Here is a 25062-nt window from a genome sequence, read left to right as displayed (position 1 = left end):
CCCCCCCCCCCCCCCCCCCAAATCCATCCATCCATCCAGTGGACTTCTTTTCTGGCTTGTGTGACTGCTCATTTTACTTAGTATTTCTGGAAATAGCTTTGAAAATTCAGTTACTTTCATGAGAAGAGGTAACTTTCTATTAAGTGGCTATCTAAAATGGTTTCATTTTCACTTCTTAGTTGTTTTTGTAGTTTATTTTTCTTAGAGTAGAAATTTAGTTCCGTTTTGCTGAATAGCTACGTGTAAATTGTAACTATATATGTTTATACCAACCTACTTCCAACAAGAATCTAAACCAAACACATTTTGAGAGGCCAGCATCAACTAAACAGACAGAGATAGTGCAAGAAAAGATAACTATAAGCCAGTGTCTCTAATGGGCATTGATGTAAAAATCCTCAATAAAATATTAGCAAACCGAATTCAGCAACACATCAAAAAGATTAAACATCATGACCAAGTGGGATTTATCCCTGGCATGCAAGACTAGTGTAATATATGCAGAAAATCAATGTTAACATGACATTAACAGAATGAAGGATAATAACCATATAATCATCTCAGCTGATGCAGAAAAAGCATTTGACAAAGTTTAGCTTCCTTTCTTGATAAAAATCTGTCACCAGTTTAGGAATAGAAGGATAGTTTCTCAACATAATAAAGGCCATTTATGAAAAACCACAGCTAACATAATCTATACGAAACAACTCAAAGCTTCTCCAGTGAGATCTAGTACAAGGCAGGGATGCCCACTGTTACTTCTATTCAACATAATACTGGAAGAGCAAACAGACAAGAAAAAGAAATAAAAGATATACAAATTGGAAAAGAAGAAGTAAAATTATCTCTATTTGCGGATGACACTTTCCTATATATACAAAGTCTCAAAGTTTCCATAAAGAACTGTAAGAACTAATAAATGAGTGTAGTAAAGTTGCAGGATACAAAGTCAACATACAAAAATCAGTAGCATTTCTATACACATGACCTACCTAAAAAAGAAATCAAGAAATAAATCCTATTTATGATAGTATTTAAAAAGAGTGAAATAATTAGGAATAAATTTTCCCAAGGAGGTAAAAGATTTGTACACTGAAAACTATAAACATTATGAAAGAAACTGAAGACAAATAATAGAAAGATACCCTGTGTTCATGGATCAGAAGAATTAATGTTGTTAAGATGTCCATACTACCCAGAGCAATTTATCCGAGTTTAACATAATCTCTAAGAAAACTCCAATGACATTCTTCACAGAAGTAGGAAAAACAACCCTAAAATTTATGTGGAACCACAGAAACCCCAAATAGCCAAAGCAATACTGAGAAAGAAAAAGTTGGAAGGCATCACACTTCCTGATTTAAAATTATATTACAAAGCTATAGTAATCAAAACAGTATGGTACTGGCATAAAAACAGAAACATAGACCAGTGGAATAAAATAGAGATCACAGAAATAAATCCAACCATATATGGTCAACTAATTTTCTAGCAGGACATCAGGAGGGCATAATGGGTAAAGGATAATCTCTTCAATAAATGTGCTGGGAAAACTGGATTTCCACATGCAAAAGAATGAAATTGGACTCTTATACCATACACAAAAATTAACTCAAAGTGGATAAAAGGCTTAAATGTAAGACCTGAAATTAATAAACTCCTAGTAGAGAATGGAGGGGAAAAGGTATTTGACATTGGCCAGGGCCATGATTTTTTGGATAACACACCAAAAGTACAGGCTTCAAAAGCTAAAATAATGGGACTACATCAAACTGAAAAGCTTCTGCACAGCAAAGGAAACAAAATGAAAAGGCAGCTTAAGGACTGGGAAAAAATATTTGCAAACCACATCTGATAAAGGGTTAATATACAAATTTTATTAAGAACTTTTATAGCACAATAGCAGAAAAACAAATAACCTGATTAAAAAGTGGGCAAAAGGAGCTGAACATACATTTTTCCATAGAAGACGTAAAAATGGCCAACAGATATATGAAAAGGTACTCAGAATCACTAGTCTTCAGGGAACTGCGAATTAAAACCAGTAAGAGATGTCTCCTCGCACCTGTTAGGATGGCCATTATTAAAAACGAGAGATAATAAGTGTTGGCGAGGGTGTAAAAAAAGGGAACCCTAGTACACTGGTGGTGGGAATGTAGATTGATTCAGACATTATAGAAAACAGTATGGTGGTTCCTAAAGAGATCAAAAATAGAACTACCATATAATCCAGCAATCCCTCTTCTAGGTATATACCCAAAGGAGATGAAATCACCACCTCCTGAAGATATGTTGACTCCAATGTCATTGCAGTGTTACTCACAATAGCCAAAATATGGAAACAACTTAAGTATCTGTCAATGGATAAAGAAATGTGGTATATACACAATGGAATATTATTCAATCTTAAAAAAGAATGAGATTTTGTCACAACATGAATGAACCTGGAGGATATTATAAGAGAAATAAACCAGACACAGAAAGAAACATATTGCATGATCTCACTATTTGTGGAATCTTAAAAAAATCATAAAAAGGTATACAGAGATAGAGAATAAAACCAGTTGCCCTGGGTGGGGGGAGAAGGCATAATAGGGAGATGTAGGTCAAAGGATACAAGGTAATAGCTATGTAGGATGAATAAGTTCAGATCTAATGTACAACATGAAGATGATAATTAATAAAATTGTACTAGGGTATTTAATTGAATAAATAGATTTCAGCTGTTTTTGTCATCAAAACAAGTAACCATGTGAGATGATAGATATATTAATCTGCTTCACTGTAGTAACCATTTTACTATCTATATATAGTATCCCATAACATACTGTAAACCTTAAATACACAAAATAAAATTTATTTTAACAAAAAGAATCTAAAGCAGTTTTTAAAAGAATATAGCTACAGTAGTAACAAAGACTTTTAAAAGAAAAGATCTAAGTAATAAATGTTGAAGGGAGAGGAGGGAGAAAAATAACAGAAACCCATACAAAGTAAATTTGCTGAAGTTGAACATAAAAACTTTGTTTTGTGGTCTGTAACAAAACAAACTCTTTCAGTTTTAAGGATGACACATCCTTTATTTTCACTAATCTCCCAGTAAAGAGCTTGGTGAGAGTTATGTGGTCGGTGATAAAGAAGCAAAAGTGCTTCAACAAGTCGGTACTATTAATTAAGTCATATTCCTTCCTGTTCTGGATCTCTTTTCATATGGTCTACGGGAAATAATAAGTAAACTTATTCCCACTAGCCCATTGAACTTTAGAGTTGTACGTTATTCTGTTTCTTTGAAGGGTGTTGATAAAATAGACCCATGACATTTAGCTTCTTATTTAAGCTATTTGGAGCAGCCTCATTGTTGAAACCAACTGGTCAAACTTGTTGTATTGCTTAGCCTTCATCACTGAGGGGGAAGGCAGAGGGTCCTAGAAGTGGAAGATGGGTGAGGGACGACTTTGTTTTATTTTGTTTTTATTGACACTTAGAAGCTTCCAGGAAATATTTGTTAGCTAGGTGTCACAAATGTAATTAATGAAGTAAGAGTAAAATGAGAAATTATCATAAAAAGGAAAAGAAGCCAGGCATAAGGAGAATATGGAAAAGAAGATAGGCAAGGAAAAGTAAAGTGTGAATAAGCATAGTTCACATTGCGCAGTGTAATCTGTAGTTGCCATTTATTTCAGCTGTAATCCACAGTAAATTGTGTTTAGTGACAGGATTTGGCTGGTACTTGATGGTAAAACTAGTGTTTCCTAATAGTAGAAAAATTAAACCACCAAGCAAAGAAGATGAAAATCAAGTTTTGTGAGGAAAAATTTAGGAATAGAAAAACTGACTTTTTTTTTTTTTTTTAATTTTTATTTTGTCAATATACAATGTATATGATTATTATGGCCCTTCACCGACACCTCCCGCCCTAGATTTTTTTTTTTTTTTTTTTTTTTTTGTCAATCAATCAAGACATAACTTTATTTTATGTGTGTTTACATTTATTTTTTTTATTTTTTATTTTTTTTTTTTATTTTGTCAATATACAATGTATATGATTATTATGGCCCACCACCGACACTTCCCGCCCTCCTCCCTCTCTCCCCTCCCCCCCCAGAATGTCCTTTCCGTTTGTTTGTTGTAACAACTACAAAAAAAGTATAGTTGTTATATCTTCTTCCCCACCACCCCCCCTTTTTTTGTGTGTGTGTTTGTGGGTAAATTAATTTGTTTATTTTTTTTAGCTCCCACCAATAAGTGAGAACATGTGGTATTTCTTTTTCTCTGCCTGACTCGTTTCACTCAATATTATTCTCTCAAGGTCCATCCATGTTGTTGCAAATGGCAGTATTTCGTTTGAAAAACTGACTTTTTCAAAATATAAATTACTAAATGTACGTGTGATCAGTAGGAGTTCATGTTGCTGGGCTGAGTGATTTTTTTTTAAGCTTTGGCCAGTAGGTCATTTCCATCATATTTTTAACAGTTTTCCCTCTCCCTTTGGGGAGGGATTTCTAATTTGATTGATGACCCAATTATGTTATTCAGACAGTTGCAAAGTTACTGATTCGATTCAACCTCTAATGATTTAGTTTTTTATTTTTTTAAGATAAAGCTACAAACTACTGATCTTTAAGGAAGCATGCATATCTACTTTTTCTAGTTGGGTTGAAGCAGACCCCACCTTGCTCAGAGACAGAAATTAGTATTACATTAAAACAATGTAAGCATTGTTTGTAAGCATTGTTTTCTGTGACATTATGAAATGAGTGAGCTAAAATAGTGTACTTTTGTGCGTAGTTGTTTTGCATTTCTCTATATACAAATAACTTTCTCTTATATAGAGATATCTGAAGCAGGCAAGGAGTAATTGGTGATTTTTCTATCATCTTTCTTTGGTTGATAGCTGTATCATCCATCCACATTTGTCCATAGTGGATTTTCAGGGCCTGTGGGGTCCAGTTGGCTCATCTAGGACTTACCATCCTGGGGAACATTGGCCTATCTCTGAAGGATATAAGCAATCCAGTTCTAAGAGGGCCTTGTGCACCATGCTGTTGCCATTGGGATGTTTTGTTCAATATTGTACTGCTTAGCCAAGCATTTACTTGAAGAATTTGGAATATTCGTTTTTCATTCAACAGTAGGTTGGTGTGCGCCTTCCTTTGTGCCATGTGCCAAACTGGCCTGTGGTAATGTAGAGATGAGTATGAATGGACTCCCACAGGGAATTCAGTGGGGAATACAAACATTCATATAGAATGTACAGTTGACCTTTGAACAACATGGGTTTGAACTGCATGGGTCCTCTTTCAGGCAAATTTCTTTTTTAATAAATATGTTGGAAAATTTCTTGAAGATTTTATGATTTTCTTAATAACATTTTTATTCTCTAGCTTACTTTATTGTTAAAGAGTCCAGTATAATATATATATATATATATTTAATATATATATATAATTTTATATATATATAAAACATACAAAATATATGTGTTAATTGGTTGTTTATGTTATCAGTAAGGCTTCTTGTCAACAGTAGACTATTAGTAGTTAAGTTTTTGGGGAGTTGTAAGTAATACTTGGCCTGTATGCACATCTTGGTTGTGGAGCAGCTTGCATGGTCTCCTCTGCAAGTGGGCTCCATGGCCTAGCACACCTGTCCCTGCCACCGTGATCGCATACCCAGACTCTTGAGGTGTTATTGCTGAGGTTTCCACCAGCCCACAAGCAAGAACATGGCAGCCATCCCTTCCAGTGGTTCCCTCGTGGCTGCCAACGAATACTACCAGCACCACCTGGGTTTCACTTCCAGCAACAGCTTCTGCTGAAGTGCTGAGTACCCTGGGGAAGCCATCCCTCACCACCTGGGACTCCACAAAGGCTGAACTGTGTCACTAGTGGGCGAGCTTTTCTTTTTTGGGGGGGTTGAGGGGGACAGTCTACTCTCATTCATTGCCATGGTGTTGGAGTCCCCAGAGCACTTGGAATCTCTTCAGGCCTCCAGCAGCATGATCACCTGTAGCTTGGTAGGGCATGAGGAAGCATCCCATTGGCCAGCTCAGCAAAGCCAAGGCTGGGCCCCTTCCTGGCTTGAGTGGCCACCATCAGCTCTAGGTTTCTGAAGGTGCATTAGTTAGAGCTCTGCCCTGCCCCGCCCCTCCTGCCCCATTGTGTAGAATAGGCAGGCTGAGCAAGCAGAGAAGCAGTTGGGTTCTTTTATATCAAAATAGCAAACACCGAAAAGGAAGTTGAAAGAGCCCCTCTCTTTAGGATCCAAGTCACATGAGAGTTTTCCTTATACTCTGTAACTGCCTGCACCAAGTGAAAAGTAAACTCCAAGCAGCTAGCAGAAGAAAAAAAAACACATGGATTTTTGACACAGGGGAGGTTGGTACCCCTAACCCCTGCCTTGTTCAGGAGCCAACTGTAATGTGTTCACAGTGTGATCAGTGCTAGATTGAGGTTTGAATAAATGCTGTGGGGGTTCAGAGTGGGAAAGGACTAATACCACCTGAGAGACTTGGCAAAGGCGTCATGGAGAAGATGACACTTAAACAGCATTTTTAAGGTTAAGTAGGCATTGACCAAGATGCAAAGGCATTTCAAACACATCAAGCGTGGGCCTAGTAGCATCATGAAATATCACAGTATGTTCGCCTTACAATGAGAAGTTTGAATTGCTGCTATGTGGTTGGGAATAGAAGAGGTAAGGATGGAGCGAGACTGTAAAGGGCCCTTGACAACTTGTGAAGCAGGTTAGGATGTTGTTCTGCAGTAACTAAGAAGCCAACAGTGTCCTCAGAGAAGTGACATGATGAGATAGATGGGGTTTTGTTTTATTATGTTTATTTTTAAGGAGGTGAACACTATTGGCATCATGGGAAAATGATGGGAATAGGAAAAATCTAGAATCAGTTATGAGAATGGTAGAACTGTGAAAGAAAGGCATTGTGACAATCTCAAGCAAAGCACTGGCGGTGGGGGAGAGGAAGGGGAGAATCTGAGAGCAATTTGAAACTAGTGCAGCACTGGTTTACTGGCCACTGGATTGATGGCCAAAGGAGTAGTTGAGGAGAGCTCTCAGGTTCCCATGTCTCCTGTCACAGGGCGGGTGGTGGATATCATGGAGATAGGGACCGCAGAGGAGATGCACCTTTGCAGAAGACAATGAATTCATTTTGGAGATGTTATAGAGCTTTTAAAGACATCAAGGTAGAGATCTCTTGCAGATAGGAGATTTACACGTTTGAAAGCATGGTGCTCTAATGGATGCAGTTACTGAGGCTGAGGGTGGATCATGATTTGGATAAAGGGGGAGAAGTATAGAATCTGTGGCAGAGAGTACGTGGTAGTGCTAGGGAGATGGAGAAAATAGTCATGAAGGCAGTAGGAAGACCAGTAGAGAGTAGTGACCGCTGAACAAGGGAGAGGATAGGTTCCACAACAGATGATGAACAGAGGCAAATGGCTTGAAGAGTTTAAAGAGACGACTGATTGAGTAAATACTTGGAGCCTTGATTTGGCAGTTGGAAGTGCAATTGTAGCCGGTAGTGAAAGTTGGTGAGGTGAAACATATGCCAGGTAACAATTTGCTTTGCCATGAGTAGGACTGAGGGAGAGATTAGTTTGGATGGTGTTGAAGGATGTGAGAAGGACTTGTATTCAGCCAGGGTGTGTGTGTCAGGGGGTTATGTTTAAGAAGCGGAGGGGAGGACTCTGCTTTCTCTGAGATGGGGGGAGGAGAGGAGGTGAGAATGGTGCTTTCATTAAGTAAATCTAGAGGTAAGAATGTTCAGGAAGGCTGTGCCTTGAGAGCTGTCTTTCTGGGTGAATAGGAGATGAAGTCAGGGGATGAGGGTAATCATAGTTGAATTTGATTGAGCACTTTTTGCACTGGGCTCTGTGCTGTGTACTTTAATATGTTACTTCATTTGGATTTTACCCCCTTCCCCCCACCCCCAGATGTAACACCCATTTTAGAGATAAACTTACCTGAAGTCACATAATTAATAAGTATTAGATCAAGGTTTTGGACTCACTTGGTCTGATTTCATCATCCTTAATTTTTAACCAAGGGGTCGAGAAGACAGTATGAGGTAGAAAAAGTAAAATTTGATGCATTTGCCGTGGAGAAAGTAGACAGTGGTTTTCAGAAATCCATGATGAAGAGAAGAGAGGAATTGCTATCTTGCAGAATTTCAAATTTATTCTCTCTCCCATCCCTCCACAGAAAATAGGTGTGACTGATAAACATAGAAGAGGTTAGAATTAATACTCTTTCTGTGTAACTTTGAGGCATAACCTGTCGTCATTTTTATTTATCTTTTTGGTGGCTGGTTGGTAACAGTGATCAAACCCCGGATGATGGTGTTATCAACACCATGCTCTAACCAACTGAGCTAACCAGCCAGCCTGCTGTTATTATTATATTATAAATCTTGGCAGACTTCACAGACTTTCACTGAGCACTGTAACACATCTGACCAAGTAAGACTGGAATTTGGCTGACCACCAGAAAGATAGCATTGGTTTAGTATACCGTATACCCTGGAGCCAGAATTCCAAAGAGAGGAGAGAAGTAGTGTTACAGACCAGCAGCAAAAAGTACAATCTAAAATCTGTTATTGGCAAGTTTCTTTTTAAACTTTCATATTTTTATTTGTAGAATTACATATGTAAGGGTGCCTATTTTAAACATTTAACATTTGCTTGTATATATTTGTGGGGTACAGTGTTGTTTCGTTACATGTATATGCAATACAGTGGTTAACTTAGGGTAGACAGCATAATTTTGTACCCATTAGTTCGCCACCTCTCCTCCCCTCCCATCCTCTGGTAACCATTATTCTATTCTTCTTGTATGAGAACTTCTTTTTTTTTTAAGATGTGGTATTTGTCTCTTTGTGCCTATTTTAGTCCACTTAACGTGGTTGTTTCCCATTCTATCCATGTCGTTGCAAATAATAGGGTGTCTTTTTTTTTTAATAGCTGAACTATATTCCATTGTGTATATATACCACCATTTTTTTATCCATTCATCCAGTGATGGGCATTTAGGTGGATTCCATCTCCTGGTTATTGTGAACAGTACTGCAGTGAACATGGGAGTGCAGGTGTCTTTTTGATATATTCATTTCATTCTCTTTGGGTATATACCCAGTAGTGGGGTAGCTGAGTGATAAGGTAGATCTATTTTTAGTTCTCTGAGGAACCTCCATACTGTTTTCTGCAATGGCTGTACCAGTGTACATTTCCACCAACAATGTAGAAGAGTTCCCTTTTCTCCACATCCTCACCAGGATGTGGTAATAGCCATTCTAACTGGGATGAAATGATATCTCATTATGGTTTTAATTTGCATTTCCCTGATGATAAATGATTTTGAGCATTTTTTCATGTTCCTGTTGGCTATTTGTATGTCTTCTTTTGAGAAATGTCTGTTTGGGTCCTTTGCCCATTTTTTTTTTCTTTTTGTCGTTTTTCGTGACTGGTAAGGGGATCGCAACCCTTGGCGTGGTGTCACCCGCACCGCGCTCAGCCAGTGAGCGCACCAGCCATTCCTATATAGGATCCGAACCCGTGGTGGGAGCGTCACTGCGCTCCCAGCACGGCACTCTCCCGAGTGAGCCACGGGGTCAGCCCCCTTTGCCCATTTTTAATTGGGTTATTTGGTTTTTTGCTGTTGAGTTCCTTATATATTCTGGATATTGGTCCCTTGTCTGATGTATAATTTGCAAACACTTTCTCCTGTCCTGTAGGTTGTCTCTTCACTTTGTTAATAGTGTCCCTTGCTGTGCAGAAACTTTTTAGTTTGTTGTAGTCCATTTGTGTATTTTTGCGTTAACTGCCTGTGTCTTTGTAGTCTTGCTCAAAAAAGTGCTGCTCACTTGTGAAGCATTTCTGCTGTTTTCTTCTAGTAGTTTGTGAAGCGTTACTGCTGTTTTCTTCTAGTAGTTTCAAAATTTCATGTCTTAAATTTAGGTTTTTTATCCATTTTGAGTTGATTTTTTTGTTATTGGCAAATTTGACTGTGAGATTTCTGTGTGGTTCATGGCTCTGATCATCAGTCTTATGTTAAAAACTATTATCATTGATATTATTTATTTACATATATTGACTAAGCAAACCTAAAATGTAAATGAACTTTTACCTTAGAAAACAAAATGTAGACATTTGTTTCATCAGCTTGGAAGAGCCTACAGGGAAACAAACAATCTTCTGTTTTGACATCTAGTTTTCTGTGCTTCTACTCTTTATTCTGTTTTTTTGTTTGTTTGTTTTTGTTTTGTTTTTGCTTCACTCATTCAACACATTTGTTGAGCACCTACTTTGGGCACTATTCTAAGTTCTGAGGAAACAGTGATGAACAAGACAAAGCTTATATTTGAGTGAGATAGACTGTAAAAAAAGTAAGTATATGAGTATGTCAAGTCGAGAAGTGCTGTGAAGTAAGAAGAAAACAGGATAAGGAACTAGAATGTGAAGAGTGGCATATATTTTGTATATAGTTAGGTTAGAGAAGCAGACTTGATTGAGGAAAAAGCGAGTCAGTCACCCAAGAAAGAGTAACACAGGCAGAGAGAACAGCAAGGACAATTGTCCTAGGGTGGGGTCATGGTGGACATGGTCCAGGAATAGGAGGAAGGCCAGTGTGACTGGAAGAGGGTGAGTTCATGGAAGGAGCCCGGGCTATACTATGGGAGACCTGATAGTCTTGTGCTAAAGACTTCGGATAGTCACATAATTAATCTAGATGTGATGTAGTGATTAAAGTGACAGTATCTAAATCAGTAGATTTGGCAATTTTTATAACATTTATAGAATTATATTATTTTTACTTTATAGGATGGAACAAAATTTATTTGTATCGGGGCCCTATATTCTGAGCTTTTGGCTGTTAGCAGTAAAGGAGAACTTTATCAGTGGAAATGGAGTGAATCTGAACCTTACAGAAATGCCCAGGTATTTTATTGTATTGAGCCTTGCATTGAGTAGCTCTATGTGTCAACATACAAAATAGTAATCACTTTTCTTATGCTTCCAAAGAATCCTTCATTACATCATCCACGAGCAACATTTTTGGGGTTAACCAGTGAAAAAATAGTTCTTCTGTCTGCCAATAGCATAAGAGCAACTGTAGCTACAGAAAATAACAAGGTATGAAACACTTTGCATTGATAAACATTTCATGCTTAAAACCTTGGTTTTCTTTCTCTTCTTGCCCTTTTTTTCCCCCATCTTTTCATTTTCTATCTTTCTAACTAGATCCATAAATACAAAGTGTCTCAAGCCCTAGTAGAGTAATCCAATGCATAATTATTTTGTTGGCTAGTATATCTGTACTATAATCCAACTTTCAAAGTAGCTTTCTACTTTTAGGGAAGGAAAACATATTCAAGAAAATTGCTGAGAAAGGAGGAGACGTTGGGAAGCTATAAAATGTAGATTGAGAAAGTATGGATATCATAACTCAAGTGATCAGCTTGGCTTTAAAATCTCTAAATTCTTTTAAAAATTGTTGTAGCAAATGTTTATGTCTGACTAATGCCTTAAAAATAGCCTTAGATACTTATTTAATAACTGTTATTTTGATTTATTTGTGTGAAGAAAGTTTCTAGTCTTCCTAAAAACCTTTTCTGAATTACTTATTTTTATAGCATTTAGCTCAAAAAATTTTAGAATTTCAATCCATAGAGAATGTATATCTTGCTCTAGTTATGACCACAGTCCTTTTGAAAGGATTACTTATTCTTATTTAAACCTCTAATATTTTATTCTTTAGGTTGCTACATGGGTGGATGAGACTTTAAGTTCTGTGGCTTCTAAATTAGAACATACCGCACAAACTTATTCTGAACTTCAAGGAGAGCGGATAGTTTCTTTACATTGCTGTGCCCTTTACACCTGTGCCCAGCTGGAGAACAACTTATATTGGTGGTGAGTGTTATAGGGAGAAAGAACTTCTTATTGGTGAATACTTTTATGTGCATAGAGAGGTGCTTTGAGTAGCACAATATCAACATGAGAAGGTTAATCAAAAGATGCTTTATAGAGAGGGAAATTTCACTTTTGAGCAAAGTAAAATTTAAAAAAACTTTAAAAAGATAGATTTATAGAAGTAATGCATATTTAGAAATTATGTAATTATTAAATTTTGTAAAAATATAAAGTGGAAACAAAAGTCATCCAGAATCCCACAATCAAAGATAACTACTGTTTTTTTTTTTTTTTTTTCCTTTTTGTCTTTTTTCGTGCCCGGCAACGGATCGCAACCCTCAGTGTTGCCCCCGTACCAGACCGGGGACCGGCCACGGGATCGCAACCCTCGGTGTTGCTCCCGCCCCTCGCTCAGCCAGTGAGCGGCCGGTCTGTATGTGGGATCCGAACCCTCGGCGGGAGCGCCACCGCGCTTCCCAAGCGGCGCACTATAGCAGTGTGCCACCGGGCTGGCCCAAAGATAACTACTGTTAATATTTGGGGGTATTAAAAAATTTTTTTTTCTATACATAAACAATTACTTTGCTTTTACATAGTTGGAATATAGGTTATAGGGCACATTTTCATTTTATTACATGAATATTCTCTGCTATATTTAATTATGGCTTTACTGTTAGAAGGTGACTTTAAATTTATTCTCTGTTGTGTTTTAAGGAGTTACCAGTAAATTTGAATTGGCAGACATAATATATAGGGGAGTCTCCTAATGAAATATAATTATTTGGAAGAAAAAAATATCAATTGATGCATTTCTTATAAAATTTAATCCTAAAGCTTTAATAAATATGGATCTGATTACTCATTAAATCTATGAACAAGTTGTTTAAGAGCACGTTTCACATGTTGTTATTCTGGAGCAAAAACGTTTAAAAAGGAATGCACCAGAAATGTTTAAATGACAGTATGTATAGATTTATTTAGTGGGCTTCTTTGCTGCTTATTTGACCGATTTATGTTTTTCCTTTTCAGGGGTGTAGTCCCTTTTAGTCAAAGAAAGAAAATGTTAGAGAAAGCTAGAGCAAAAAATAAAAAGCCTAAATCCAGTGCTGGTATTTCCTCAATGCCAAACATCACTGTTGGTACCCAGGTAAGTGATTAGAATTAAGCCTGACGTAGGGGACATCGTTTCTATTCAAAATCACTTTCTTCCCCTGTAAGCAGTTCTCTTATAAGCATTTTTATAGATGTTCATCATTTGAAGGACCAGCATATATTTATAACATCATTCTTTCTTCTTTCAGAAGTTGAGTAACATTGTATAGATTCTGGCCCAAAAGTCAGTAGGTTTTCTTATGGGGCAGGGTTCCCTCCCATATTTGCCTGGTTTTAAGAATCAGTTGGTACTTTTAAAAGCACAGTCTGGAGCCCCTTACCTGAAACATTGTTTTGGTTTGTCTGGTGGTAGGGCCAGGCACCATTGTGTTAACAATCATCTGAGGTGATTCTTATGACTAAGCAGTTTGAAAGATTGTGCTCTGTGGGGATATTGTCAGCACCAGGCAGGAGGCTCCATCAAATTCCTGTGTTTTCACCAGTTTCTTCTATAGGTATCCTATGGAAGGTGGTTTTCTAGCAGCCCAGTGGTTCTGAAAGTATAGTCCAAAGACTCCTGCTAGGGAGCCTGCAAAATCCTTCCTTTTCCAATTACATATCTTTGTGAGACTGAATGGTCTTCATAGACTTGAGTCAGAATAACATGTCGCAACAGACTGAATGCAAAAGCACATGAGAATCCAGCTGGCTTCTATTAAATCTGATATGAAGAGATTTGCAAAAATGTAAACAGTGTTACTTTTCTCAGTAATGTTTTTTTGAAAAAACTGTTTATATCAACATGGGGTTTTATTACTGTTAAATATTTAAAATTTTCTGTTTTGATTTCTAATACATTTAATTTACTAAGTTTTATTTTACTAATTATTAAAACTAGGTAGGACCCACATAAAAAAGTACTCAGTAATGTTTAACAGTGAAAAAGGATGCTGAGACCAAAAGTTTGAGAAAGGTTGTTAAACTTCTGATTTATTAGACTCTGGTTCCTTAAAACTTTAGACAAATGGTTTTTTTGTTCTTTGTTTTTTGTTTTTGTTTTTTAACATAATGTGGTGCTAATTTCGTCTGGCACTTTCAATTCAGATTTTTTCCTCATCACCATGAGGTAGTATTACCTGTGTCTTAAAAAGTAGTCACTACTTGAGCTGTTAACTTTTTTCCAAAACCCAGCTTAAATGTATCTTTTTGTTTGTGGCTCAATTTTTTGTCCTACTCATGGTTGTCTTGTTCTAACTGTTTTTGTTGGCCTTCCAACTAGAAAGTTTTGGGTGATTACCTACTATTCTGAACATTATTGTTCAGCTTTCATTATTTATGTCAGTTGCTTGGGACGGCTGCCTCCCCCCCAGGAGCTCCTCTTTTCATTTTTAGTTTAAATATGGATTTCTGATGTTCTCAAATTTCCTTGTCATTTGGACTCATATAATAGTAGGGTATCATAGCAGCTGCCTTGTTAGCAGGTGGGATGGCATCACTGTGGACAGGGAGGGCAGAAAAAAAACACTTTAAAGATACACTGAAGAAAAGCTTGGCACTATTTGCTGAAAGATAGCATATTAAAATATCTTGGTACAGAACTAAGACTTTGTTTTAAAGCTGTAGAAAACCAGAGGTTTGAGGCAGTCAAGGACAAGGAAAGTAGGTATTCATGTGTTAACATCAGAAAGAGCTGTTGGTCACTTAGAGTAGTCAGGCACACCTGCATTCACATATCATAATTGTTCAGAGTAATGTATTTAGCAAATATTCATTATATGTCTTATGTGCCAGACACTGGATATACACCTCCTTGTCTTTAAGGTACAGTTATTTTTATAAGAAGGCATTAATAAATAACTTCTATTATATCATACCACATTTCTCTTTCAATTCAAGCCTTCTTATTGGTCCTCTTTCAGGCTTTAAGCTTTCACTAGTCTTCTGAAAATTCTGAAAATTTCTGAATGAAATGTCCCTTCGAGTCACATCTAAGCAGGACATACCTTTTCCAAGAAGCCTGCTTTCGTGAACTATTCTCTCTGCCACAGAACTACACTTAATTATATAGAACTATTTTTTGGTAGAACTACAACTCTAAGCCAATGTTCCAGTTCCTGTACTTCTCAAATGTACCGCTTTCTTCTGTGTCTCTTATATTTAATGTATTCACTGGTTGAGTATAACGTAATCATTAGTTATTAGATGACTGAACAGAATGTCAGTAAGATTGGGCTATTGGAGAGATCAAAAGAGATCTCCAGAAATAATGTTCATACCTCAGATGAAGCTATTGTTGGTATGTTTGACAGTGCCATCTTGCAGGCCATAGGTTTTCAGAGTATGAAATAAGGGTAGTCCCTGACAGGAAGAATTTATAGGTTATTGATTCCTGAACTCAGTCAAACTTTATAACACTAATATCTATGTATTCTTTTTTAATTTAAAAGAAAAATTACATTATCCACTGAAGATTCTGGCTGATAGAAAACAACAGTCTTTTGGGGGAAACAAACATTCATAGAAATGAAGTTCTAGAGCTTGTATAGCATCAGAATTAAGGAAAAAAATAAACTATAGGAAACAAAGTATAATTGTTTTGTTCACTTTTATTTATTTATTTATTTATTTGCTAACTTTTTAGTTTCTTCTCTGCTGTTTCTGATTTGTTTCTTTGTAGTGGAATGGTTGGGATATTTGCTGCATGAATTTTTAAAGTTAATGCTAAATTTTTAGCAAACATAATGAAATTACTCCTGCTCTTTAATTTTAGGAGCAAATTTACTTGATGGAGACCTTGTTTTCAGCCTTAATGATTGTGTAAGATTGTATTTGGAAAACCTAGGAAGCAATACTTTTATGTATTGTATTTTCATACATTTGAAATAACTATTCTAGTTTGTTTTATGTCATCTCAATGGCGGTTTTCTTTTGTTTGCTTAGGTATGCTTAAGAAATAATCCTCTGTATCATGCTGGAGCAGTTGCATTTTCAATTAGTGCTGGAATTCCTAAAGTTGGTGTCTTAATGGAGTCAGTTTGGAATATGAACGATAGCTGTAGATTTCAACTTAGATCTCCTGAGAGCTTGAAAAGCATGGAAAAAGCTAGCAAAACTACTGAAGCTAAGTAAGTACTATACCCTAACTAATCTTGTTTTTACACCAGTTCCTTGTTTGTTCAGTATATGAATGGGGGTAATCAAGGGAGACTTAGAGGTTTAAAGTGACATAGAAAATTGCTGACGGGATGGGGTCTTGTTATGGTCCCCAGGAGTTTTGAAAGGAATTGCTAAATTTTACTGCTTCCAACTTGGCTAATTAATATTTACATATTACAGTTGTTCTTGATGAGTTGGTGGCCAGAATGGCAGTATAGTGTTCTCTTTTGATTTCCTTATTTCATTATTAGGTTGTGTCTTTTGCAGGTATGTATAGTAGTAAAAATATGTTCAGCCTTACTGTTAGACTGACATTCTCCTCCTCTCTCCCTGTGTAATCATCTTAATTTCTATCTAATGTCTTGCCTCTGCATCTTGATCATTAGAAGGGTTTTACAAGTCAGTGTTCTGGGGAGGGAAATTCTGTAAAGGATTGTAAACTCTTTTGAGGTTGGAGAGATATAAACAGAAATACCACTAAATTTTGTATATACGCACATCGTGGGGCTGGTTTTTGTTTGGGAGCCAGGAACAGAGATCTTGACATCTGTGCCTTTAGAAACATCTACTCATCTTTAACAATATGCATACTTTAATTTGGTTGTTTGGTACATGAACTTAAGAATTTTAATAAATTTTTAAACTTTTTTTTCCTTAATCTTTTAAAAATAAGTGACAATTATAGAAACATGGAATAGTAGTAATATCACATTCTGGGAGAATAACATTTTGAACACTTCGATGTGTTTTTTTTCCTACATGTATGCAGGCATTGAAAAGTGATTGGGGGCCGGCCCGGTGGCGCACTCGGTAGAGTGTGGCACTTGGGAGTGTAGAGGCGCTCCCGCCGAGGGTTCAGATCCCATATAGAGACTGGTCCACACACTGGTTGAGCGCGGTGCGGGCGCGACACCGAGGGTTGCGATCCCGTTGCCGGTCGTGGTACGGGCGTGACACCGAGGGTTGTGATCCCGTTACCGGTCACGAAAAAAGACAAAAAGGAAAAAAAAAAAAAAAGAAAAAAAAAAAAAAAAAGAAAAGTGATTGGGATTGTTCTGTACATAATGCGTTTTTAAAGTTATGAAATTTTTTAGTTTGCTCTCATTTATGCGCAAATATAATGATTATAAACTTACTAGCTCTATTGCTGCTATTCTTCTTAAAGTTAAACATGCAAACTGAAATTCAGAAATACAGGGCTGGTAAGTAAGTTAAAAATATAATCTTTAACAAAGCAAAGCTATTGTACTTTAATGCGTAATTAAGGTTTTTTGCTTTGTTGTTGTGCTGTCTTTCTCTGTCATTTTTTTTTTTTAAAGAGATGTATGGCTCTTCTCCTAATTAGATTGATTTTCGTCCTCAAGATAAAAGTAGTAAACACATTTTCATTATTTTATGAACTTTGTAAAGAACGTTTGAAATATATTTGATGTGCACAATTAGATTAAAATATGCTATTCGAATCCTGTAACTTAAGAAGTTTTTCAAGATCTTCCTTGAAATTAGCCTTTTTTATTAGTAAACTTTGCAGAAGAGTCAAGTAAAATTAAATGCTAAGAGTACATTTTCATGTCAATAGCACTCTTCTTTGCTAGTTATTGTCACTTTAAAGGTGTGCTATTGATTAGTCAGTATTGACTTCTTTTTACCATCACTGGATTTGCACAGAACCCAGGAATGTTCACTGTGTGCTTGTACTGAGCACCCTTGCTAAGATGCTGGTGAAAATGCTACTGGCTTTGTCTTGGATTATTTCTGAACTCAGGTGAAATTCCTGGTGAGGGCAGTAGGAGACAAAGGGTTAAGATATTGATGCAGATTATAATATATGTATATATATATCAGAATGAAATAAATAACAAATTTGTGAGTAATAAGTGACCTTTCCTGGTAAAACTGATTTCTGCCCTCTAATGAACAAAAATATTTGTGTTTTTACCATCTGTAGAACATTGTATAGTTGCCCTAGTTATCTTAGTAGACCATTAATGTAATAACTCATGGAAGAGGGATAGTTTATTAATCCTATCATCAGATAGTTTAAAAATAAATTTTTATAAACCATTGTGAGTAGTTTTTTTTTGAACTCTAAGAAAAAATGATCTAGTGGGCTTTTTACTCATCTGCCTTTACCATTTTTTCAGTTAAATTGGCACGATCACGCCAGTGTTTAATGAAGTCTGAAACTTCTTTGCTCAAGAGGCTTATGATAAAGCCATGTTGATATATTGAGTGTAACTATTGTTATTCCCAGTAAAGCTTATCTGAATCATTGTCCCAAGTTGTTGATAGCTTTTTATGGTATATTTTTCTTTACTATGTTAAAACATTTGAAAATATGCACTATGTACCTTTTTCAGTACCTTGAGTCCTTTGAGTCTTATGTTTTTAATATTTCGTTTCCTTATAATAATAACCTTGTCTTAAAAATACACTATTTGACAAGCTTCCATTATTTCATTTTCCTAATTATGGAGAATCTTATTGCTTATCTCAGGCCTGAAAGTAAGCAGGAACCAGTAAAAACAGAAATGGGTCCTCCACCCTCTCCAGCGTCCACGTGCAGTGATGCCTCCTCAATTGCCAGCAGTGCATCGATGCCATATAGTAAGTTTATGTGCAGGACACATTGGTCAAAATAAGGTCCCAAGCAGATAGCTGTGTTCAGTTTGTCTCTGATGTGAGGCAACTTATACTAGTTTTTACATCATTTTGTATAAATTGTGCTTCTACTAGTTTGATTTTTTTGTATGCAGTTTTATTTAAATGGGAAGATAATATTTACACTGTTGGCTTTTTGAGAATTACAGTTTTTGAAAATATATGTAAAATTCATTGCAGTAATAGAAGGAAATAACTGCCACTAGCTAGAATATCTGCCCACTTTTGTTGAAACTCTCATTATTATAAATTGGTTATGGCTTGGTCACAACTTTTGCTCAGAATTTATAGAATTTTTAAACCTGGACTTACTACTGCACCATGGATTAAAAGAATTTTTTTAAAGCTCCTCAAAATAAATTTATTTTACAGTGTAGTTGCTTTGCAACCAAGGAAATTAAAAGTTACAGTTTGATAGTTATGTAACAGTTTTAGAACAGCCCTGCACATCTCCCTTTTTAAACCTTGGTCAGATAACCCTAATTTTGAGAGTCTAAAATACTTTTTTTTCCTTCATCTTCTTTGTAGTTGTGTTAATATAGTTAAGCATTAATGGTTATAGTAGTTCTTCACTATGAATTTTTTGAAGTAGAAGTTGGTCATAAAACCCCAATTCATAAAGCAGTAGTTCATGAAATTTAAATTTAGAAACCTCAACTGTATATCTCATTAAAAATGATCATTCTTCATATATTTATATGAAATCTATAAAGTCTCTTCTACATTTTCTTTTTGGTACTTACTATTTTGTTGTTGTCTAAGAACGACGACGGTCAACCCCTGCCCCAAAAGAAGAGGAAAAGGTGAACGAAGAGCAGTGGTCTCTTCGGGAAGTTGTTTTTGTGGAAGATGTTAAGAATGTTCCTGTTGGCAAGGTTTGTTCAAAATAGCTATGTATTAATTACATAGAAATATAATGATACTGGTTGTTGAAGGATTTATGGTTAGCGAGTGTCTGTGAGCCCTTTCTTCAAGGCTGCTTTATTTATCACCTTCAGTGGTTTTTTTTTCAGTCTCTTCCCTGAATCTGATGCAGAAATGTCTCTTTTGTCTCTGACAGATGAGGACATAATTCCTCTCCTTGACCATTTATGGTGATATGTTGCTTTTAAAAAAAAAAAATAAACAAGTAATTTTGGAATAATTTTAAATTTACAGAAGAGTTGCACAGAGATTACATTAGTTTTTGATACAGTCCGTTCTTTGGAACTATTGTTCTAATGGAGACTATCTTCTATAACATTTAGAATTCTTGTATAACACTGAAAAATCTTGCTTTAGTCTCTTTAAGCCACCTTTTGCTTTTTCCTCTCTTCTTCCTGAAGAGGTGTTTGCCTTCTTAGAAACCAAGTAAGTAGAGGCCATTAACTAGAATGCCATTAATTTCACCTTTCTCCCCATACATACTTAAAATGTATCTACAGCTGTAGAGTATCTGTAAAGGTTTTTCTGAATGCTCCTTGATTTTTAAAATGTGTAGGTCTTTCATTTGTACTTAAAGGAAGGAGTAGATACACTGTGCTCTGTAGTTTACAGAGGCCTTTCTCATACACTGTTCCATTTGATTCTCAAAATGGAACTGTAGTTTATGGGCAGAAGATATTTTCTTCTGAGAAGATCACACTGGCTCAAAATCAAGAGCCTTAAGTAGTAGAGGTGAGACTCAAATGACCTGGTTTCAAGTCCTGTGCTTGTCTTTCTGTGCATTGCTGACACTATCCCTGTATTGACCAATATGGTAGCCACTAGCTATATATGTGGCTATTTAAATTTACTAGAATTAAATGACATTAAAAAGTCAGTTCCTCTTTTACATTAGCTACATTTCGAGTGCTCAGTAGTCACTTATGACTAATGGCTACCATATTGCACAGTGCCAATATAGAACATTACTTTCATCAAGAAAGTTCTATCAGACATCACTGCTTTAAAGTAATAAAGAGGAAAGATGGAATGATTTCATGGGTTATACTTAATTTTTTCAGTTGCTTGCTAAATATTCACAGACTGTAATCACTGGCTGTGTGGGTTAGTTTTTGTCTAGAAAATGAGCCTTGACTATAGACACAAACAGCAAAGCTTTGTTGAGTCTGTCCAGGTTAATTTTATAACTTGGTGATCATTAATGAAACATAAGAGATTAAATACGTTCAGTGTTGAATTAGTTCAGTGAATAGAAGTAGGGTATTGATTTCATATAAGGTATTGTTAATATTCAGTGTATTTGCCTTTACTTCTAGGTGCTTAAAGTGGATGGTGCCTACGTTGCTGTAAAATTTCCGGGAACATCTACTAATACAAGCTGTCAGAGTAGCTCTGGTCCAGATGCTGACCCCTCTTCTCTCCTGCAGGATTGTAGGTTACTTAGAATTGATGAACTGCAGGTAAGTGTACAGTAGTCATTCAGTAGGCGAATATTAGGACTGACTCTTTGAGTAGTATGTTATAGAGTATGAGAGCAAAATTCCTTTTGTGTCATGCAGGTTGTCAAAACTGGTGGAACACCAAAAGTTCCTGACTGTTTCCAAAGGACTCCTAAAAAGCTTTGTATACCTGAAAAAACAGAAATATTAGCAGTGAATGTAGATTCCAAAGGTAAAGATTATCTGACTTTATCAGCTGGCACACTCTATATACCATTACAGGTTGCAAATGGGAATAGGATAAAGTGGTTTGGGGCACAGGCAGTTTTGTCCCATGTGTAACATTATGGAATGAAATGTATCTGTTTGAATTGATTTACAAGTGTGACCAGAGATGTCAAAATTTGGTAGATACTTATTAGAGATTACTAAAGATGTATAACAATTTTTCTTTTTATTTATGTGCTTCTGAAGGTGTACATGCTGTTTTGAAGACTGGAAATTGGGTACGGTACTGTATCTTTGATCTTGCTACAGGAAAAGCAGAACAGGAAAATAATTTTCCTACAAGCAGCATTGCTTTCCTTGGTCAGAATGAGAGGAATGTAGCCATTTTCACTGCTGGACAGGTAGAGGCTCATTTTTACTTTTGAAAAGTGATATGATGGCACTGACATTTTTAATGAAGCTTAGGGCCTGGTTCTAGTTTGCTTAAAATTTAGAATATTCAGCACATTTTAATAATAGCTTCCTTATTTGGTTATTATTACTAACATCTGATTTGAAAATATATCTATTGTAAATACAATTACATTTGTAATTGGTAACAGTTTTGATTGGGAGTCAAAGTTCATCATTTTTCCTCTATTACAGGAGTCTCCTATTATTCTTCGGGATGGAAATGGTACTATCTACCCAATGGCCAAAGACTGCATGGGAGGAATAAGGGATCCTGATTGGCTTGATCTTCCACCTATTAGTAGTCTTGGAATGGGTGTGCATTCTTTAATAAATCTTCCTGCCAATTCAACAATCAAAAAGAAAGCTGCTATTATCATCATGGCTGTAGAGGTAATTTGACTTTTGAAACTACTTGGCATTTTAATTCAGGAGACATTGCTAAAGTCTAGGGAAACGATCTTGAATAGATCATTTATTGCCCCTTCCTTCTCTACAGGAGCTAAGAGCCTATTAGGACAACAGAGACAAGTAAATTAGTGATTATGGTATATTTAAGTGTTTGAGAAAGGCATGCACAACGTTGTGGGAGCACAAAGGGGAGTGATATAAATGAGACTGTATAGAAGGCTTACCTAAGGAAGTGATACCTGGACAGAGCTTTGAATGATCACATAGAGGTGAAGGTGGGAGGTTAAGGTGCTCTTGATCCCAGGCATCAAGAGCAGCTTTTGTGAATCTCATTAATATGTTAGGAGAATGTGTACATTCTTTTGATATAATTAGAAGATGGAGATCATATGGGTCAGTGAACAGCAACTGATAAGACTGGAGAGAGACACTCTGGTGCCTTGTGTGCTAACTGTAAGAGAATTTTCCTGAACGCTAGGAGGATAAGGGTTTTAAGCTGGTGAATGACATCAAGTTTTCAAAAAAGATTAACAGTGGAGGGTGGGGCTTAGGGGAGCAGAGGATGGATAGCATTAGTTTAGAGATCAGATAAAAGGCAAATACAATAATCCAGGTTGAAAACAAAGTAAGCTTGAACTCTTGGAAATGAGGGAGAGGGGATGGATTTGAGAGATCTTAAAGTAGAAGCTGTAAAGCTTGGTGACTGGATGTCAGTAGTCAATGAAAGGAAGGAGTTACAACACTTCTGATTTGGGTGTTGTTGGTGGTAGAGAGGAAATATAGGAGAAGGAATAAATGGGATAAGGAAAAAGGATGAGTTTAGTTTTCAACATGTTGTGGTTGAGTATTTGTTAGATTTGGAGTCAATGCCCATTGAAAGGTATTGGAGCAATTTTAACCAAGAGTGACCCAATTTAACTTACATTTTAAAAAAGGTCATTATTGATATGCTGTGAGAGCATTACAGGCTCATGGTGGAAGTAGGGAGACCAGTTAGGAGAATATTAAAATAATCCAGGTGGGAGATGATGGTGACTTGGCCCAGGAGGTAGAGTTATAAGTGAAAATTGATGAGATTCAAGATACACTACATAAGTTTTTAAGGTAGTTCCAACAGGATTTGCTGATGACTAAATTTAGGATGTCAAATAGAGGAAGCAAGAAGATGAAAGGTTTTAGAAGAATGAAGTTGTCATTTATGGAGGTGAACATTTACAGAGTCTTGGCAGAAGGTGAGGTGGAGGTATCAGGAGTTTGTTGTTAGAAATGTGGAGTTTGGGATCTTTATCTGATACCCAAGAGGAGATGGTGAGTAGAAAGTTAGATATATTAGTTTGAAGACCAGGAGAGAGAGGATCAAGCTGGGGAAATATACTTGGGAATTGTTATTTAAATGAATTATACTGAATGAGATCACCACGGTTGTGGAGAAGACAAAAAGTCCAAGGACTGAGCCGTATGAATAGTCCCAGCATGTAAGTGCCAGATGATAAAGAGAACCAGTGTAGGAGATGAAGAAGGAGAATACACAAGGGTTGGACGAAAACTAGAATGAGAGATATTCTGGAGGAAAACTAGAATGAGCAATATCCTGGAAGCCAAATGAAGAGCATGTGTCAAGCAGGATGCAGTGATCAACTGTGTCAGATGATGCTGTTGGTCAGTTACAGTGAGTGCTAAATATTAAATGTTGGATTTGGCTGCATCTGGGTCATTGTTGACAGTGGGGATAAAAGCCTGATTAGAGTGAGCTTAGGAGAAAATGGGAGGTGAGGAACTGGAGATAAATGTAAACAACTCTTTTGAGGAATTTTTAAATAAAGGATTGAAATGGAGTTTAATATGGGAGTTTATTTATCCTCCATCATGTGATGAGCAAACTTGGTAGAAGTGCATCTAGAATGGATTGAATCCAGGTACTCCTGAGAGCTAACTGTAAACTTTTGTTTAGAAACACAGACTCATATTTGTAGTTGAGCTTTGATTGTAACCTGTTAGAGTAGTGATTCTAAACTGTAGGGAGTGAGAATAAGGAGGTGACTGTGGCCTGACCTTGACCCCTAGAATAACCTTCACATCATTTTAAAATTCTTGATTGGTTGCCCACATTTAGAATCACAGGATTTATTTTTAATTTTATATGAAAATCCAGAATTTCAGTTGCTCTTAAAAAAAGTTAAGTCTGGTAAAATTAGGCATCCTAATCAAAACCATGAAAACAGTAGACTGCCCCTTTTAGAGTCTATAATGGTCTCTCTAATTCATTGCAGTCCCCACTACTTACGACTTGTTGCCCTGAGTCCAAGCATTAATTGCCATTTATTATCCAGCCTGTGTTATCTTTTATATACACAGCTTCCTTCACTCATTTATATGACTTCAAATGTAGGTATTTGATTCTGCGACTCCTGCCCTTTGTCAGCATCTCTAGGGTAGAGATAAAATGTGTCATCATTTATCTTTGTACCTCAGTGACTAGGGCTTGTTGCATGGTAGACCCACAAAAAACTTTTTACTAAACTCTCTCTGCCCTTTGCTGTGAGAAGAAGTGATAAGTACAACATAGTGATGCAGCATGCACTATTTTTTCTTACAGTACAGCTAAGCGTGGTATTGATAACTCAGTGTGAGAGCGCATGTACAGTCCAGCAGGTGGGAGATGAGAGCTTCCTGTAGAGTAGCTGCTTCTAACCAAATGTCTGGCCAATTGCTTGAAAATCTATCACAGCAGCATGCAGCAAAATATCTTATTTTAGTTGCCTTTGAAAGTACCG

General features: G+C 36.5%; 1 protein-coding gene across 1 annotated transcript in view; it reads left to right on the top strand.

Annotated features, from left to right (window-relative positions):
- Positions 1-25062, top strand: part of UBR5 (ubiquitin protein ligase E3 component n-recognin 5) — a 130979-nt gene that overhangs the window by 57820 nt on the left and 48097 nt on the right. Inside the window, exons 10-20 of the mRNA XM_008576773.1 lie at positions 10836-10952; positions 11037-11147; positions 11773-11927; positions 12957-13074; positions 15960-16144; positions 18673-18782; positions 19599-19711; positions 21077-21220; positions 21320-21431; positions 21674-21828; positions 22073-22270. Of these exons, the coding sequence (XP_008574995.1) occupies positions 10836-10952; positions 11037-11147; positions 11773-11927; positions 12957-13074; positions 15960-16144; positions 18673-18782; positions 19599-19711; positions 21077-21220; positions 21320-21431; positions 21674-21828; positions 22073-22270 (1518 nt within the window). The remainder of the gene's footprint in view (positions 1-10835; positions 10953-11036; positions 11148-11772; positions 11928-12956; positions 13075-15959; positions 16145-18672; positions 18783-19598; positions 19712-21076; positions 21221-21319; positions 21432-21673; positions 21829-22072; positions 22271-25062) is intronic.

This window comes from Galeopterus variegatus, unplaced genomic scaffold, assembly GCF_000696425.1.
Source record: "Galeopterus variegatus unplaced genomic scaffold, G_variegatus-3.0.2 Scaffold1400, whole genome shotgun sequence".
NCBI lineage: Eukaryota > Metazoa > Chordata > Mammalia > Dermoptera > Cynocephalidae > Galeopterus > Galeopterus variegatus.
This window is presented reverse-complemented; position numbering and strand designations above follow the sequence as displayed.